A 19270-nucleotide genomic window follows, 5' to 3' on the forward strand; every position below is an offset into this window, starting at 1 on the left:
TGACTTCAGAGAGAAGAAGGGAGAGAGAGAGATAGAAACATCAATGATGAGAGAGAACCATCCATCTGCTGCCTCCTGCATGCCTCCTACTGGGGATCGAGCCCGAAACCTAGGCATGTGCCCTGAGTGGGAATCAAACTGTGATCGCCTGGTTCATGGGGCAACACTCAACCACTGAGCCACACAGGCCAGGCCAGTGTGAAAATTAAGTGAGAAAACTGGAACAGAGGACATGTGTTGGGGGAAAAAACTCTTCAGATGGAATCAAGAATAAAGTTAGTACATCAAGACCTGTGCATTTACTTCCCAAAGATATGAGACACACAATCAATGGTGAGCTTTAAACTATTGAAAGAATCAATTACAGATCTTGCACCCTCCATAAAATAGAAATGTGACAGAGGTTCCTTCCCAGGACTCAGAGCAAGGACTCTGTCATAGAGAGACTATTGCCCTCAGTGACTTCCTTACAAAAATGATAATGCTCTTTCTAAAGATCAGTTTCTTAAAATGCCCCACCATGCAAGCTGCTGTCCAAAAGCTCAAGTGAAGGTGGGGAGGAACAATTCCTGTGAGGTGGCTCAGCTGGGGCAATTTCTTCCCAGGACTGGTTTGAGTAGTTCCCCCCCACCCCCGAACCTTCTAAAACCACTGCTGGTAAACACAAAAATATCACTATTCTTTAACATTATTTGAAATTCAAAAATAATTATGGCCACAAACAAATTTAAGGTAGAGTAATTTGGAAATGAGGAAGTTGGTAAATGTCTGTCAATAGAGGCTGACTACAATATAATGGAATAAAAGAGAGCTGTTAAAAACAAGACACAGCTCACTATGTATTGATGTCAAGGAGCTCCGAGATACATTGTTAAGGGGGAATGAGAAGGGCAGAAGGTTTTCAAAGATTATACATACATCTTATGTGCAGAGGGTATCTGTGGAAACTGATAACAGTGGGTGCCTGCAGGTACTGCAACAGGGTGGCTGGGATGTTGGGTGAAGAGAGACTTACTGTCTGTCCAGCCTGGCTCAGTGGTTGAGTGTCAACCTATGAACCAGGAGGTCACGGTTCGATTCCGTCAGGGCACATGCCTGGGTTGCAGGCTCCATTCCCAGTAGGGGGTGTGAAGGAAGCAGCCAATAGATGATTCTCATCATTGATGTTTCTATCTCTCTCACCCTCTCCCTTCCTCTCTCTCTAAAAATCAATAAAAACATATTTTTTTAAAGTTATATGGGGATTTTCGACTGCGCAGGCAGTTGGTGCCCCTAAGCCCCACATTGCTTGGTGGTCACTGTACTGTTGCCCCTTTAAGAAGTCTTTGACCATGCATTGTTCTGAAGATTAGTCTTAAAACAACAAACTGGGAAAATATGGATCTCTGCTTTCCACTTGATTTCTCTGAAATGTAACAAATAATATCAGCATTTAGATAATAGGTCCATGCTAATTAGAATACTTCAATAGGAAAGAAGAGGTTTACTTCAATGGCTTACATAATGGTATGAATTGGTTGATACAAGATTTAAAGAGGTTTCTGTCCTAAAACATTTGAGTTACTAACAGTACAAATTACTGTGACTGTCCAAAGAACAAGAAAATTGTGTCAGAAAAAGTTCCCAGCTGACTGCCTCTTGCAGTCTTACTAGTGTTGGTACCATACCTTGCACACTATCTCTATACCACAAGAATTGTCCCCATGGCTCTGTGCTCCAATCTTCTCAACTCTGCTGATCACTCCCAGGGGAACATCCAGGATAAAATGTGGGTCCTGAGTTTACAAATTAAGATGGATGCCTATTAGTGTCAGCCAACAGAGTTTTCATATTTTAAGTCTTCCCTGGCTTAAAACTTGTTTACTTCACATTTCCTCTTTGTCCTAGCTAAGAAACTGAAGTCAGATTTATAACATGTTTTCTGAAGATGGTGAGATGATAAACTTCCCCTCCAGGTATAAGTGCTACTTCAACAGTTTTTTTTCTCAAGATACAAAATCTGGTTGTCAATGTGCACATCTTAAAACTCACCTGGTTCTCTCAGGGTGATGGGATTTCAGGGCACTTCTTCCTTTCTTCTTTATTGTTTACTCGCTTCTGAAGTGTTTTTTAAAATAAAACACACTTTTAAAAACTCACCCTCTCTACATTTTTGAAGTACATCTTAAAGTCCGTCACAGTCAGCGTTCCACTCACAGCTCCCATAAATGGGCAGATATACATGACATCTTTCACTGAAAGGAAAAACTCAAAGTAGCAACTACTGCCATAGACTTGTGCTTCAATAAATTATGAATTTTTTATTACTTTAAATAGACATTGATAGTCTTCTAATAAAATTCCTTTTTATCAAACAAAATTCTATTTTGGTACATAATGAGGTTTTAAGTGAAGAGCTTCATAATAAGCTACATTTTGTCACTTTTTCCAGGTGGTTAACTTTTTTCTCTGAGTGATAAATTAATCACATCAAAACATATTAATTAAACTCTGAAGACAGTGGGCTACCAGTTAATAAATTACTGCTAATGAAAACTAAAGCTAAAAACTAGCCGCTAATGCACCTCCTAAAAGCAACTGCTTTACAGATGACAAAAAACAAACGACATCAATGGACTGGAAAAAAAATTCTTTGCTTCAAATTCCTTATCAGCTTCCATATAGACTTTTATTTTCGTATTTGGAATATCAATATCAGCATGTTTAATATGGTATCAACAGCATATTGATTCCTATGTGTGTTAAGAACCTCATGCCTATCACAAAGATACCACACCTACACGATCTTCCCAAAGCATCATTCCACTGGAATGACAAGAATGTACATAGCTACAGATGAGTCCAACTGGACCAATTAAAGGTACAAAAGTTGTCATCCAGACAAACACTTCCATTAAAGTTTTCTATAACTTATTATGTACTGAGTGGCTTCTATTGTTGGGGTTCTAGTTCCTGCCCACAAGCAGCCCGTGGCCTCTGAGCGACACTACACATAAAATGACCATTATACTATAGCCTGATAAATGCTATCATAATCATGTGGACACGATGTGATAAGAGCTCAGGAAAGGATCAACTTAACTTGGCAAGGAAGCAGGGGTGAAGTGGGGGGAGAAGGGGGAAGGAGAAAAGAAAGAGCAGCCAGTTGCTGGATCAAAGAGTACATGAGGATGATAGGACATGAGGTCAGAGAAGACTTGTTTGTAAATGTTCAGAGGAGCTTTATTGGTAATAGCCAACCAGTAGAAACAACCCAAATGTCCATCAATAGATAAAGGGATAAGCAAACTGTGGTGCATCCATACAATGGAATACTATTCAGCAATAAAAAGGAATGACTGTTAACCCATATCACAGTATGAATAAATATCAACATAATGATGCTGAGTAGAAGCTAGACAAGAATGAGAATATACTCAATAATTATATTTCTAGAAAACTCTAGAAAATATAATTTAGTCCAGTGATGGGCAACCTTTTGAGCTTGGTGTGTCAAACTTCGCCAAAAAACTGAGCATAACTCGGGTAGTGTGTCACTTTGAGGAAAAAACTAACTCCAAGACTCTAGTCACAAATGTTTCATCCTCAGGAGCAGCAAATGTTTCATCCTCGGCATGCGGCCGCATGTCATCAGAAATGGCTACGCGTGTCAGTGCTGACACGCGTGTCATAGATTCGCCATCACTGATTTAGTCTATAGTGCTTGGGAATGGGGAGAAGCCATGGGAGTGAAGCCTAAGGAAACCTAAGGAAGCCTAAGGAAACTGATGGGAGATGAAGGATATGTTCATTATCTTGAATGTGATGATGGTTTCCCAGGTGTATAATGTGTCAAAACTCTTCATGTTCATTTTAAATCTGTGTAGTTTGCTGTCAGGAAAAGAAGCAGAGGCATGACATAATTAGCTCTGCATTTTAAACAGATCATTTCCAAAGCAGCTTGGAGGCAGGGCTAGAAGAATTCTCAGGGAAATAGCAGCCAGAGAGGCCAGAGGACTACCACGAGTGAATGAAGTACCAAAAGCCAAAGAGAGAAAGAATGCCAAAACCAAGCACAGGTTTGGCAGGGTCCAGAGCTACAGAAGAGGATATTTAGTGGGGTGGCTGTTTGCAGGTCGTGGTACGAGAGTCCATTTACTCAGAACTTGTTGACACAAGATGACCATACTCTGAGACTGAACACACATCTTCGGAAAGGAGCCATGAGGGAAGAAGGCAAAACTCAGCCTAGCAAAGCAGACTGTCCTATCCAAATCCAGCAAATATGAGGTGAAAAGGTCGCACCCAGCTGTCCCCTCATCCACCCATGGTGCAGTGGACTATCTGCTGAAATGCCTGCTAGTCCACAGTGGGGATGTGATAGCCTTAGGCCATTGCCCTTACAATCCAGAATGGCAACACATCTCCTTTTCTTGCACTAAAATTGTATTTTCTTGATACATTTTCCTTATAGTGAAGGATTCCAACAAAGCAATGAACTGACATAGCAAGTCTAATCAGCCTTCAGTTCATCAGGAAAAGGTGGGGTCCTCTTCTGTTAGTAATGCCAACTAATACTGAATCAGAGTTTAAAGTGATTCTCTATAGTCTTCTATCTCTTAAGGTCATAAGGACATTAATAAGATTGAAAAGACATAGTCCATTTGTCCTCTAAAGAAAGTGGTCTGACTGATCTTGAGCATTTACATCACCTGTGCTCCCAAGGAAAGTGCCATGTCATTTTATGGATCACTATAAGCGAAGTGTACACATTAAACTTACCAATGGCCTTGATGGATTCTCCTGGAAAAAGCGGTGCTTCTTCCATCTGTGCCAGCTTATTCCCATCCCTTAGAGCCTGGCAAAAAAAAAAAAAAGCAAACAGGAGTAAATCTCACTTCCCATCTGTATATGTGGGAATAATTGTGGTGTTCTGTGCTCTCGCTACAAAGCTACAGAAGCGTGCAGAATGTATGCTCCCTCCCCTTACAAGACAGTTTCAAAGCTCAGCATCACAGGACACCATGCTGCACAGTCTAGCAAATTATTACATATAAAGTTCACAGAAAGCATTAATACAGAAATGGCTTGACATAACAGATACATACTGTAATCACTACAGACAGCTATTATAAGGTGCCTCCAAAATTTGGAAATAAAGTTAAAAAAAGTTATCTTCTGAGCATGAAACTAATTCAAATAAAATCAAAATTAAATGTAGGTGCTTAGCTAGTTGTAGAAATGGCCCAGCTTATGAGATAATGTGGGAAACCCTGAAGTCTAAAGTAGTCAGGGAGGTGTCTCAGGGCAGTGATATTACTAAGGAAAACTCTCGGCTTTTGTACTGCAGCCAGCTATCCATGTCTATATACACTGAGTGGCCAGATTATTATAATCTCTGAATGCATAATAATCTGGCCATTCAGTATATATATGTGTGTGTGTGACCTGGTGCATTAATTTTTGCATGGGTGGGGTCTGGCCAGCCTGGCCAGGGGGAGGGGACATGGGCAGTTGGCCAGCCTGCCTGCTGGTCGAACTCCTGGTCGAGGGGAAAATTTGCATATTAGCATTTTATTATATAGGATATACACTGAGTGGCCAGATTATTATGTGCTCAGAGATCATAATAATCTGGCCACTCAGTGTGAAAGTTCAGCAACTTGTTAGTGTATATACCATCCAGACCACGAGAAAGCATGCCCTCATATGGCAGACAAGAGTATGTAAATCAAGACTGTGGAGCAGAGTAATCAAGCTTCGTCAAAGTCAATTCACCCTTGTGCTGATTCCCTGCTCACCAAGCAAATTGCTAATGAGGTACAGGGTTTCCTGGCTACAATGATACTAGGAAAAGTATGTCTTGTATAGATGATTATTACAAGGTGCCTGGGTATAAATATGGGTACATGCCCAGTTCTCCAGATTGGCACAGAAGCCCAGTAGTCAGTCTCTTGTGAGTTTGGTTGGATAATGCCAGGGAACTCAGGGAACTTGAGAAAATAGTGCTCTCAAACTACAAAGCTGGGGACCAGAACCTGAACTTTGGGCCTATTCCAAGGTACTGCCACCCCCTGCAATGCTGCCAAGGAAACTGGTTATTTTCTCCTTGGCATCTCTGACACAATGTATCACGAATAAGAATAAAATGTTCAAAACCCTAGAAACCCCCAAGCTGTGTTTCACAGAGCATTAAATTCCCAAGAGATGTGAATAGGTCTTTTTTTGTATGAAAAGTTTAGGAAATGCAGGATTAAAAAAAAAACAAGTTAAACTTTGTGTGTGAGAGAGACCAATATTTAGCATGTTAATGTATGCCAAATCAGCAAGAGGGCGCTAGAGTATGTTGCATTTCCCATACCTATTTGGTCATGAGCTGCTTTCTCCAAAAAAATATTAACATCAGGAGGCCACTAGTGTTCAGAGGAAAACAGATTGGACAGTACCAAGTTTTCAGCATAATTTTGTGAAGTAAAACATTAAAACTTGATAACTTTTTAATTCTAATAAAAATTATTGAAAGTTAAAAGTAACTACTTTTCATAGTTATGAGTATTTCATTGTGATTTATTAAAGGGACTCATTTAAAAACTCTATACATAGTAGTTTCATCAAAATTTTGAAATTAAAGAAAAGGAAAAGGTGAAGACATAAAGAGCAAATTCAATGCTAAATGTTGGTCTGGATATGTCCGCTCTATGGGGAGGGCACAAAATAACAAAGTCCATCCTCCTCCTTATCAAGAACATGATTAAAACAATATAGATGACCTCCAAACAATTTTATTTCATTTGAATTTTTAGTCCAGATTGGTTTTTAAGACACTTTTCAGCCCAAAATTTTAGGGACTTAGAGAACTACTAAAGAGGAAATGAGAAAGTGTTTTTGAATTCATTTTAATATCCACACCTGATTTGGAAATATATCTTTTACACACTAATGCATATACCAATACTTATATTTTTAAATGTCTAGTTTCATAAACAATAAGAAATCACAAATCCTTAATAGAAGCCTTAATTTAAAAGTCACCTTCTTTAATTTATTGCTTGAACTAGAGGGTAATTTTATAATATAGTTACAATGTGAGAAAGCCATTTTAATCAATATTCAATTTTGTATTACTTCAAATATTACATTGTTAAAGCTTATTTTAACGGCTAAATATTATCTTACATATTATATAGACTTTAATTCCTTAACTTATATTTTTAAAATAAATGAGGATAGGTTATTTTGAAATATATTTACTAAAGCAAGCTGTTCTAATTAACTATATCTAACTATATCTGGAAAGGATGGGGAAAACGTGGCTCACTTTAAGCCTTATGTGGAGCCACATCAAACACTTTAAAATCCTCAACCCAGGACTACCTAGCAAAATGTTATGGATGGGAGACAGCAGTGATTGGGACCATTTTGAGAATATACAAGACTCTCAAGATAGAGGTTAAAGATCAAACATTTCCCTTTTCTTCTGAAAGCCATGTTGAATTTGGCTTAAAACACCTGTGCATTTATATGAAGCATAACTGTGTTGGTGAAACAAACCTCTCACTAATAATAATTAAATTTGGGGCATGCTCTTTAAGTAATGAGAAAGCAACTGTCAGAACAAAACAAATGATCCTGCTCCTTCAGATTTCCCCATAAAATGTTTATTTTGTACAGGAAACACATTTCACTTTAGCATAGGAATTCCAGAGGAGAATAGTTTTTAAAGGCTCATTGTTTGGTGAGTACAGTTTACCAAGCTGGTGTTAGGAAATGGGACTCACACTTGTGCTACATTAAGCTTTTGTTGCAACTACTAAGTTGCACAAGACATAATTTGACCCTTGATTTATCCAACCCATGTACAGCATAATCAAAGAACAGATTATTGTGAACAAAATTTGATCCCATGAACACACCCGTTCCTCTTGGTGCCTTTACTCCAAGTGTTGCTCAGTTGAGGAATTTCCTCTGATGATCTCACCCAAATCCTGTTCCGGAGACCCTGAGGGTCCAGCTGAAGGCCCACCAGCTCCCTGGTACAAGGTACCATGCTGGGCACGGACCATGCACATTTGAAGAAAGCAAAGTCCGCACCCTCAAGGAGCATGCTTAGCATATGCATCTGTCCCCTCTAAGTCTCTGTAAAGGCCCACCAGAATCCTATTATGACTGAGGTTCATTAGCACATCAATTACCCTATGTGGGAAAACCAAGAAGTAAGGATGAACAAGTTTCTCGTTGACAAAATGTTGGATAAACCAATTTTTGCAAATAATGTCATCATGGAATCTATCAAACTTGGGCAGGTGGGCACTATTGTAGTGGTAAAAACATTTGCTTATCGTCTAAAAATCTAGTATGAAATGGCTTCTAAATACACACTCTGTAGCTACAAACAGATGAACATGTAGAACTTGCCACCTGATCAGCTTCAGCTTCAGAAGGGTAGCCATTGTGTTCTTCCTGAATCTCCTGCACAGCACCAGGTGCATGGACAAGAAAAAGCAAAGAGGAGAAAGAGAAACACGTGCAAACAGACAGGTGAAAGCACAGAACTTCTTTTTTAAAGAGACAGTAAGCATGTAAAAGTCGACACACCTTTCATGGCTTTGCAAATCACAACATTTCACCCCTTGGAGGTAAGAAAATAACGTGTAGGCCATCTATAGAATCCTCAGCCTAAATGGAGTATCTATTCTGTATTTGTGTTGGGGTGGAAAAATGAAAAGCAAACAAACATCATGGATTTCAAGGAATGTACTGTCTTTTTAAAATCAAGCAATATGCACTATAGCATACAGTCAAAGAACAAAACAGCAGAGAGATAATATGCTCATGGAAAATAAAGAACACCACAGAAACCAGGTAAAGGGCAAAATCCAGCCAAAATACAAAGGCAGTTCATAGACATGTATTTTAAACACAGTAAGTATTCATATATTCTCAAGAATTATTATATTGTCCAGCAATCAACTCCACTGGTATTACCAAAATTTTCACAAACATGCTCATGCACGTATCACATGCTAGAAATATACATATACATGTAAGTATATGTATACATATAATCTGGTACTTATTGCTTATTACTAAATATTTCGAATTATAAATCAATGCCATATTAAATATTTCTAATTACAGTATCAACATGCTTCAAAGAAACAGCTGAGAGATCACATATCTTTATTTAAATTTTTTCCAATCCCTTTAAGGTATAGTGTTCTTAATTTAATTTCTTCATAGAATCAGTTTTTGAAACTTTAAAAATTGGACATTTAGTTCAGCAGATGGTATAAAAAATATGAATACTTAAGATGACAAAATTATAATACCTTTTATTGTATCAAGTCTCTAAGGCTGAAAATATTAAAATTTAGCATAGATATATATTTTTCCTTCATGAAACTGGTTCCAATGACTATATTTCTTTGAAAGGCAATCAGTGAAGAAGTAACAGAGATTTAAAAGAATTTACTATTTCCCATCTTTCATTTTTGTCAATAAAGTGGAATTGTCACTTAATACATTTCTATACTTCATATCAAACTGAATTTAGTACACAATTGGTACTGCTACCCTTCAAAGAAGGGTGATTTTTAAAATGCAGCCAGTTTTTTTTTAACTTTCCATTTTTAAGTACAAAGAGAATTGAATCATTCTTTGACAAAAATTTTAAAAACGGAAAAATGAATGGCTAAACAACAACAAAAATCACACAGCATTTCAAAGTCCATGCAAGTGTAAAGCCAAGCACTAATATTTAACAATGTGAATCAGTGAAAGACAGTGATTCTCACGAGTGAAAGAAAACATGGTGAAAACAAGATTAAACAAAGATAAACCAACTAGAATCATAAGAATTTGATGTAACCTGCTTATTTTTGTACTACTTATTGGCTTCAATAAGATTAAGAATTTTAAACTGAAGTCCCTAAATTATTCTATCAAAATCCACATTGTTTTCATTTAATGGAAATAGGTTAATTTTCAACATCTAATACTCAGGCTTAAATGCATGCACATTACCAATCTTTGTCTTGCTTTATGAATACTCTGAAATAAAGGGAAGGAAAATCATGAAGAAATATAAGCTATAACCCATTAGATGTAATAGTTATATCTGTGTTTTAAGAAATACTAAATGGGACTGATTTTGCTAAACTTATCTTTAGGATTAGCACTTCTGCTTTTGGGATTCAGCATGCAGACATGAAAGTAACTTAAAATCTTACTTAGCTAGGGTGGACAACAACTAATAATTTTGTTGTTGTTGCTAAATTCTTTAGCATGAATTACATGCTAAACAAGGTTAAAAGAGGACTCTGCCTTATAAGCCCCTGCCACAAAGATCCATTTGGTCAGAATTCATGTAACACAACAAAAGTCAGTATTTCACACTGGCAACAATTTTAGCATCCTGCCCTCATACACATTGGTTATTATTACACATAAAACCATTTTAACAAATAAAGCGTTTCTAGTGAACACTCAAAGCTATGACACAGCAGAGCAAATTGATTTGAGTGACTCATAAAAACCAGTGAGAAGGTAAAGAACACTAAATAGACTGTTCAATAAAGCACAGAGACACACAAGTAGGAGGCCCATCTGCCAAACATCCTTACCCTTATATCAGGCCTCCTGAAAACCTGTTAGTTAAAATACAGAACATCATCATCACAAACACATTACTATTGACCTGTACAAAATGTCATTAAGTTCACCATCCCATTCCCTAATAAATATCATAATCCTGTACATAAAACCAACCAGATCAATCCTAACACATTTGCCCTTTAAAGTTTCGTTCAACATCAAATCAATCTTAACACATTTGTCCTATAATTTTCAGCCAAGTCTATGGTTTGAAGAAACTTATTGCCCTTAGGCTAAGACAAACAACATTATTTTAAACACAAACCCCTTCTGTCAAGTGCTATTACAAGCCATTGTGAACAGGCAGTGTTTGAAAAGTTCATTTGTGTGCCTGTTTGGAATACTGAATACATTCACCGCATAGAAACAATTATGAAAAAAGGCAGTTCTAATCCCAAACCAGCCCACAGAAACCAAACCAAACCCAAAACCCACAAAAGTTCCCACATTTGACCCAGAGCATAGCTCAGCTACAGTGTTAATGGTATCATGAAGCTTAGATAACCACAAATCATAACCTGGTTTCTGTAGAAATTATATTTCCAACTCGCACTTGGGACTCCAGAATTTGACTCCTGGATGTGGCTGCCCCACCAAGAGAAAAATGCCTCTCTTGACCCCCAGGCCCCGCTGCCTGGATAAGGACAGTTCCAGGTGGGAAGAGGTAGCTAGCTGGTCTGGGACGGCCAGAGAACGGGAGGGGAGGCCCAGGCTGCTGCCCCTGCAAGGGGAAGCCAAGCTTTATTGAATAAGGACACTAATTTCAACAATGTTCTTCCTGCACCAGTAGCCTATGAATACTACTTGAACATGCAGCATATGCATTCAGGAAGCCTAGGACAGAGGAAACAATACAGAGAATGAAAGAAACTTTTGAAAAGTGAATAGTGGTAATTGTCTGAGAAAGACCTGAATCATGTGTTCCCCACTCCAAGTCTGATTTCTGATCATCTAACCCAGTGGTCGGCAAACTCATTATCAACAGAGCCAAATATCAACAGTACAACAATTGAAATTTCTTTTGAGAGCCAAATTTTTTAAACTTAAACTTCTTCTAACACCACTTCTTCAAAATAGACTCGCCCAGGCCGTGGTATTTTGGGGAAGAGCCACACTCAAAGGGCCAAAGAACTGCATGTGGCTCGTGAGCCGCAGTTTGCCGACCACGGATCTAACCACTGGATGTTCTATGGAAAACAGATAATTTTAAAAAATCACCAGAGGTTCTTATTAGCTGTATAGATTTTCCTCAGGATAGATAAGCACATGAAGATTTCATCTCTGTATCATCATTAAATGAAAATACACTTGAAATAAAAAAAAGTTTTCTGAATTACGTGATGTTGTAGCACAAAGAGATTTATTTAAGCCCATAAGTTCCTAAACTTAGACTATTTAGACTAAGAAGCTTAAACCTGGCTTTTTTTTAAAGGGGGCAGGGGGTTATATATATGTTTGTCATCTTAATTGTGGTAACCGTTTCATAAGTGTATACCTATTTAAACTTATTAAATTGTATGTGCTAAATATGAAAAGTTTATCGTTTGTTAATGACAACACAATAAAGTTAGTATAAATATGCATACTTGTGTTAATAAAAACTCAAAATGGGACATATATGGCAATAACACTCAAAATAGAAAGTCTCCACTCCCTGAGCTTCATTCCTCAGTGATAACCATGTTTAACTGGACCTATTTTTAATTCTGAGGATCGCCTCCATAACCATAAATATGGTCACACCTCAACTTCTTGATTTGTCTACCTTAAACAGTAGCTAGTTTTATCCTATATTAAAAGATGAGGAAATAAGCTTTCTCAAACTACTACCTCCCTCTTCCTAATCTCTGATTATTGAAAATTTGATTTTTAGTTCTTTTATTGTCTTCCTTAAGCAAAGCTGCATCATAAAAAAACTCATGGGGGTGGGGAGAGTTTGAAGAGACTCATGGGGTAATAGGAGGATAAATAAAGGTGAGGGAAGGAGACTTGACTTAGGGTGGTGAAAACACAATACAGTATACAGATGATGTATTATATAATTGTACACTTTAAACCTATATACTTTTATTAACCAATACCACTCCAAAAATTCAATAAAAATTTAAAATACTCATGATATGATTTTTAGGTGCCAGACACTCTTCTAAGCACTTTGTATGTATTAACTTATTTTATTCTCAGAACAAACTTGTGAGATAAAAACTATTGGCTCCAGTTTTGATGAGAAAACCAAGTCAAGGTTAAATAATTGGCCAAGTTCAAGGTGGCAGAGCAAGTACTTAAACCCAGATGGTCTGCTACACTGCCTTAGGATGGCGTCACTATAATTAACACATTTAAACTATAGTCTTCAAGCATACAATCAACCTTTTAGGGTTCATGTAAAAATCAACACCACTATCACTTCCCTCGCTTCCCCTTTCTACCTCCAAACCTCTGCTCTAGCAAGCCATTATTTTCACATTTATTCTGTAACTACAATATTTCTGACACTTTCTCTATAACGTGATACCAACAACTAAAAATAACAAAGCAGCATTCACAAGTAGTGTAACTGAGCCTTCCTTCCTTATATGTAGGACATATACCATTATCAATAAGCCTTTCGTATTGGAAGGAGAGACTAACTCAAAAGCCTAGAAAGGGATAGGATGATACGTGCTTTTACACTCACATAATTCTTTTCTTTTAAATATATGTTTTTATTGATCTCAGAGAGAAAGGGAGAGGGAGAGATAGATACATCAATTATAAGAGAGAATCATTGATTGGCTGCCTAATGCACACCCCACACTGGGGATCAAGGCCCCAATCCCGGCATGTGCCCCGACTGGGAATTGAACCGTGACCTCCTGATTCCTAAGTTCATACTCAACCACTGAGCCACATCTGCCGGGCCTACACTCACATAATTCTTTACCGACTATAATGAAATCCTTGGTATTCTTGGTAGAAGACCAAGAAGGTCTCCCGAAAGTCTATAAGTTAATACCCAAGTGTTTCTCTCTGGTTTAGTTTACATTTCTTCTGAAATAAGCCATTTCAGGTACACAGAGAGATTAATTCTATTTTTCTTGAACTGGATTCTGACTGAAGCTGGAGAAGAGAGCAGTGGTTTTAAGTTAGGAGGCCTGGTTCCTATTTATGGCATATATATATATATATATATATATATGGCCTCTTAATGTCTGTACTTGGTCCCAGTCTCTACACATACAAAAGGAGTCTCCAGAATGACTGCAAGGTCCTGACCAGCTCTAAATCCACAGGAGTTATGTGTCTAATCCTCATGGAAATACTTCAGAAAACATCTTCCCAACCAAGGCTTCTGGATGCAAACCAGCATAGTGGTTAGAAGAATGAACTCTGGAGTCAAATCTTGCGTTACTGCCCGGCAGATCCCTGATGAGCAACACAAGCCCTGGGAGTTTTAGTCTCTTTCTTCTTTAAATCAGTGATGCTGGGCACATTTCCCTTGCAGGTTGTTGGGAGGGTTAAATTGGGTAACACAATTGTACCTGGGTGGATAAGTACTCAGGAAGCAGTTGTTAGCATAAGTACTATTTAGGCAACCTTTTATAGTTGATTAGAGGCCTGGTGCACGAATTCCTGCATGGGTGGGGTCCCTTGGCTGGCCGGCCGGGGGAGGGACCATGGGAGGTTGGCCAGCCACAGGAGGTTGGCTGTGGGAACCCACTGACCACCAGGGGGCAGCTCCTGCACTGAGCATCTGCCCCCCTGGTGGTCAGTACGCATCGTAGCTACCGGCTGGTTGGCCGGTCATCCAGTCATTCGGTCATATTGGTTGCTTAGGCTTTTATATATATAGATGGGTCTCAGCCTACCCAGCTTGCACCACAACTATCTTGACCTGCCTCACATCCCCTCTCTCACCTCCTACACATGCCAAGAACTTATGAGGTGCAAAAAAGTTAATGATCTTAGTCTATTTAACAAAGCAAGCAGACTACCTGGAAGTTAAGTATGGAATTCAGAGTGCTTCTGGATTGAACACATGCTGGGAGGGTGGTTCAACTGCCCCTAACTCCAGAGGGGCAGAAACTCCTGCACTTGGGACCCTCCCAGACCTCGTCATTGTATCTCTTCATCTGGCTGTTTATCTGTGTTCTTTATCATACCCTTTAAGAAACTGGTAAATGTTCAGTGTTTCCCCGAATTCTGTGAGCTGGTCTAGCAAATTATCAAATTCAACAGGGGGTCGTGGGAGCCCCTAACTTGTAGCCAAGTCTGGCAGAAGTTTTTGGGAAACTGGACACCCACTATTTGCTTTGGCATCTGAAATGGGGGACAGTCTCATGAGACTGAGCCTTTAACCTCTGGGTTCTGCATTAACTCCAGTTAGTGTCAGAATTTAATTGAATTGGAGGACTCCCAGCTGGTGTTAGAGAATTGGTTGGTGTGGGGGAAAAACGCACATCTGGTGTCAAGAAGTTTTCTAGGTATGCAATGTGAGTAGCTGAGAGGGAAAGAGTGAATTATTTCCCAGAGAATCCCCCAAATTTAAATTTGTATGAAAGTTTGTTTGGGGCATAAAACTCTCTTCCTCTGCCCTCAGGTTCCATTCAAGTCTTTCTTTGGGGGCTCTCCCCACTAGAGAGGCAAGGGCTCAGGATGATCACTTGCTCTGGGTGGATTTGGGGAAAAGAGCTACTGTGCTCCCCTTTGCCTCTCTGGGCTTTGTGTGCCAGCCTGCCTATAGGGTACAGCCTGGTCTCCTGGTCCCATGAAGAATTTGCCCACGTGGGCTCTGCCCCAAAGGAAAGGTCAAAGTTGTTCAGGGCTGCCTTTGGGAGAGTGTGTATTATCCAGGGCCCACTGTGGCCTCAACACCTGAGCCAGGTCCTTCAAGTCAGCTTTGAGCAATTATTATGGTCTATATCAGTTCAGCTTCTGTTTGAATTCTTCTTTAGGTAGTTGACACCCCTAAATCCTCAACAGCGTGAAAGTTATTTCAGAAAGTTTTCAAACCCAGCCAGTACCAGTAATACAAATATCAACAAGATCCACTCAATTCCAGCTGCTGTGGTAAATGTTTTAGGTGTTATCTCAACCCTCCCAGACACTGGGAAAGGAGATTCTACTATTATTCCGATATGACAAATGAGGAAACCAAGGCAGCAAGAGGTGAAGTAACTTACCCAAGGTGATAGAGCCAGCAAAGCAGAGTGGGGAATTCAAACCCAAGCTGGCTGGTTTTAGCATCCATGCTCTTAACCTGGAAAAGGCCCCACCTAAACCTGTTCCCCTTCCGGAGGAGGCTGATAAAGGCCCTCAGGCTCAATGCCCAGAATGCCATGCTCTGCCCCCTCCTCTCCTCCCACCACACCTTGTTTATTTGTCCTTTTAATGCTCACCACAGTCCAATTTGTACTATGTTTTCTGGTGTCTCTTTCCCCTACTATGAATTCCATGCAGCCCAGCCCTTGAAAATAACAGGTGCCTTACATCACATTTATAGAAGTGATTTGGCTCTGCAATTAAATACACTTCTCTTGTATTTGTTTTTACATATCATAGCATAACTATATGTTTCATTTAAATCATACTTTTGATATATCATGAGTTTTTAGAAATATTAATCAAAATATATTTTACATGCAATACAGAGAGATTCCATGTACTATGTACTATGTCATCTGATTCCCCCAATGGGCGTATATAACAAAACTATACTGCCATATCAGAACCAGAATACTGACACTAACACAGTCAAGACACAGAACAATTTAATCACTACAAGACCCCAAATTTGTTCTTTTATAGCCACATCCACTTTTTCCCTGCCCTTCCCTTTCTTTGCCCCTGTTAACCACTAATCTATTCTCCACTCCTATCATTTTGTCATTTCAGGACTGCTATATAAATGAAAACATACAGTATATAAATGAAAACATACAGTCCATGACCTTTTGGGAGTGCTGTTTGTTTTGTTTTGTTTTGTTTGTGTGTGTGTGTGTGGTTTTGGCTTTATTATTGTGTTTGTTTTTTAATCCTCACTTGAAGATATTTTTTTCCATTGATTTTTAGAGAGAGAGGAAGGGAGAGGGAGAGACAGAGAGAAACACAGATGTGAGAGACACATGGAATGGTTGCCTCCTGCATGCTCCGACCAGGGTCGGGAGCCTGCGACCGAAGTACATGCCCTTGACCAGAATCAAATCCGAGACCCTTCAGTCTGCCAGCTGATGCTCTAGCTAGGGCAGGAGTGCTATTTGTTTGTTTGTTTATTCAGTGTAATTCCCTTCTCTCTGTCCTCTCTATTCTGCTATTGAACCCATCCATTGAGTTTTTTTTTTTAAAATTTCAGTTATCATATTTTTCAGTTTTAAAATTTCCATTTGGTTGTCCTTTATCTCATATTTCTTTGTTTAAACTTTTCTATTTCTTGTCTGTGACATTCTATTTTCATGATTTCAAGTATATTTGTAATTGCTTATTGAAACAATTTTATGATGGCTTCTTTCAAACCTTTTTTTACATCATTCTAATATCTGTCATCTCAGTTTTGGCATCTATTCTCTTTTTTTCATTCAGTTTAAGATCTTTCTGATTCTTGGCATAATGAATAATTTTCTTTTTTAATCTTCACCCAAGGATATTTTTCCATTGATTTTTAGAGTGAAAGGAAAGGAGGAGGAGGCAGAAGAGGGAGGGAGGAAGGAAGGAAGGGAGGGAGGGAGGGAGGGAGGGAGGGAGGAACATCTATGTGAGAGAGACATATCAACTGGTTGCCTCCCACATGTGCCCCGACCGAGGCCAGGGATCAAACCTGCAACTGAGGTATGTGCCCTTGACTTGGAATAGAACTTGCGACCTCCCCTAGCTGGTTTGGCTCAGTGGATAGAGCACTGGCCTGCAGACTGAAGGGTCCTGGGTTCAATTCTGGTCAAGGGCTCGATCCCCAGTAGGGGGTGTGCAGGAGGCAGCCGATCAATGATTCTCTCTCATCATTGATGTTTCTATCTCTCCCTCTCTGAAATCAATAAAATTATATTTAAAAAAGAACCTGTGACCCTCTGGTCTGAGGACCAACACTCTAACCACTGAAGCAAACTGGCCAGGGCTCATGAGTGATTTTTTAAATAAAAATCTAGACATTTTGAGTATTATAAGATCTTATTTAAACCTGCTGTTTGAGCTGGCTTTCTCTGACACTGCTCCAGCAGAAGGGGAGGTTGGGCACTGCCTCATTACAGCCTAGCAAGGGTTGAATTTAGGCTCTCCATTTGGCCTTGCTGGAGGGTGGGTGTGGGGCCTAAACTTTTTCTGTAGTGTTTGGCTGGAGTACAGTAGTTAGTGTCTAAGAGTTTTCTTTTTGTTAGGCTGCCCCTTTCATGGTCCTTTGGTTACAGAGTAGGCTTTTGTTGTCTGTGCCTGTTGGCATTTTGGGGTTGCTGGCTTCTTCAGCAATAAGTCTGGGACATAACAGTATGTAGCAAAAATTTCACCACCCTATCGTTCCTTGGGTCCTGAGGTGCCTGACCAGTTTGCCTCTTCTCTCTCCCTTTCATAGAATTCTTATGTTTATTTTACAGATTTATGTCCAGGGTTTCTAGTTGTCCTTAGCATGAAGAATAAGAAAAAGTTTTTTTTAAAAAAAGAATAAGAAAAAGCACATCTGCTCCATCTTTCTAGAAGCAAAAGCCCAAATCCTGATATTTCTAAGCAAAAATTCTTCCCCACGTGTAACCCTGGGAGACAGGATAGCACTTTTCTATTAGAGTGGTTACAAATTAGATGCCTGCTGCTCAAATAGGCAGCAGGGTTTTTTTTCTAATTTAATTATTCTAGGGGGAGTTGCTGTACTCTCCAGTTCTCCACAGACCCCTCCTATATCTGCCCAGCTTGTTAACTATCTCATGTAAACATTTGCGTTTCCAAACTCAGATTTAATAAATAGATCATGAGGTCAAGCTATCAACAACGGATTACAGCCATGGATTCTGGAAGATCATGCTAAAGCCTCCCTTTACATAGATAGTACTCCATTTAAGAAATATTAACTAAGATTTAGTTCAATCATAATTAAGCCTTCCCCATACACTGCATTCCACTTCTCTCCAAAGCCCTTCAGGAAATTTTTGTTGAGCATCCAGAACTTAATCACTGTACTAATTTGTTAAAGGATTAAATTTAGTACAGGACCCTCTCCATTATCTTCTTCAGAATGTTTAAAGATAAGATCTAGCTACTGTGTGTTTATGGATGAGGAGAGGAAAACAGGAGAAGTACATAGATTTGAAGATGATAATGACGATGATGGAACCAGAGGAAGGAGGATGATAACATTAAAATTATAATGTCCTAATTTCCTGAAGGCCAGCCAGAATCAAATCCTTTTTGGACAAAACAGAATTGAAGAATGTTCTACAAAGAAAGGAGTTTAGAGACTTACAATCTAATCCAAACTCTTTTATCCTTACAGATAAGGAAACTGACAGTCATGGGTTATACAAGTTCACAAAGCCAACCAGTACTGTTTGTACTATTCCATCATGTTCCTTCTTCCTGGCCTAGTTTTACTTTCTCAGCAATGGAAACTGATCAACTGTGTCACTTTTAATAGTTCCTAAACAATTCTTAACTATATTATTTTATCTAATCTATGGAACAT

At 39.0% G+C, this 19270-nt stretch overlaps 1 protein-coding gene across 1 annotated transcript in view; it reads right to left on the minus strand.

The window, feature by feature from the left end:
- Nucleotides 1-19270, minus strand: part of MTMR1 (myotubularin related protein 1) — a 66664-nt gene that overhangs the window by 35312 nt on the left and 12082 nt on the right. Inside the window, exons 3-5 of the mRNA XM_008158701.3 lie at nt 4762-4837; nt 2140-2234; nt 1668-1775 (exon numbers count right to left, since the gene is read on the minus strand). Coding sequence (XP_008156923.2) covers nt 1668-1775; nt 2140-2234; nt 4762-4837 — 279 coding nt within the window. The remainder of the gene's footprint in view (nt 1-1667; nt 1776-2139; nt 2235-4761; nt 4838-19270) is intronic.

This window comes from Eptesicus fuscus, chromosome 1 (genome assembly GCF_027574615.1).
Source record: "Eptesicus fuscus isolate TK198812 chromosome 1, DD_ASM_mEF_20220401, whole genome shotgun sequence".
NCBI classification, from domain to species: Eukaryota; Metazoa; Chordata; class Mammalia; order Chiroptera; family Vespertilionidae; genus Eptesicus; species Eptesicus fuscus.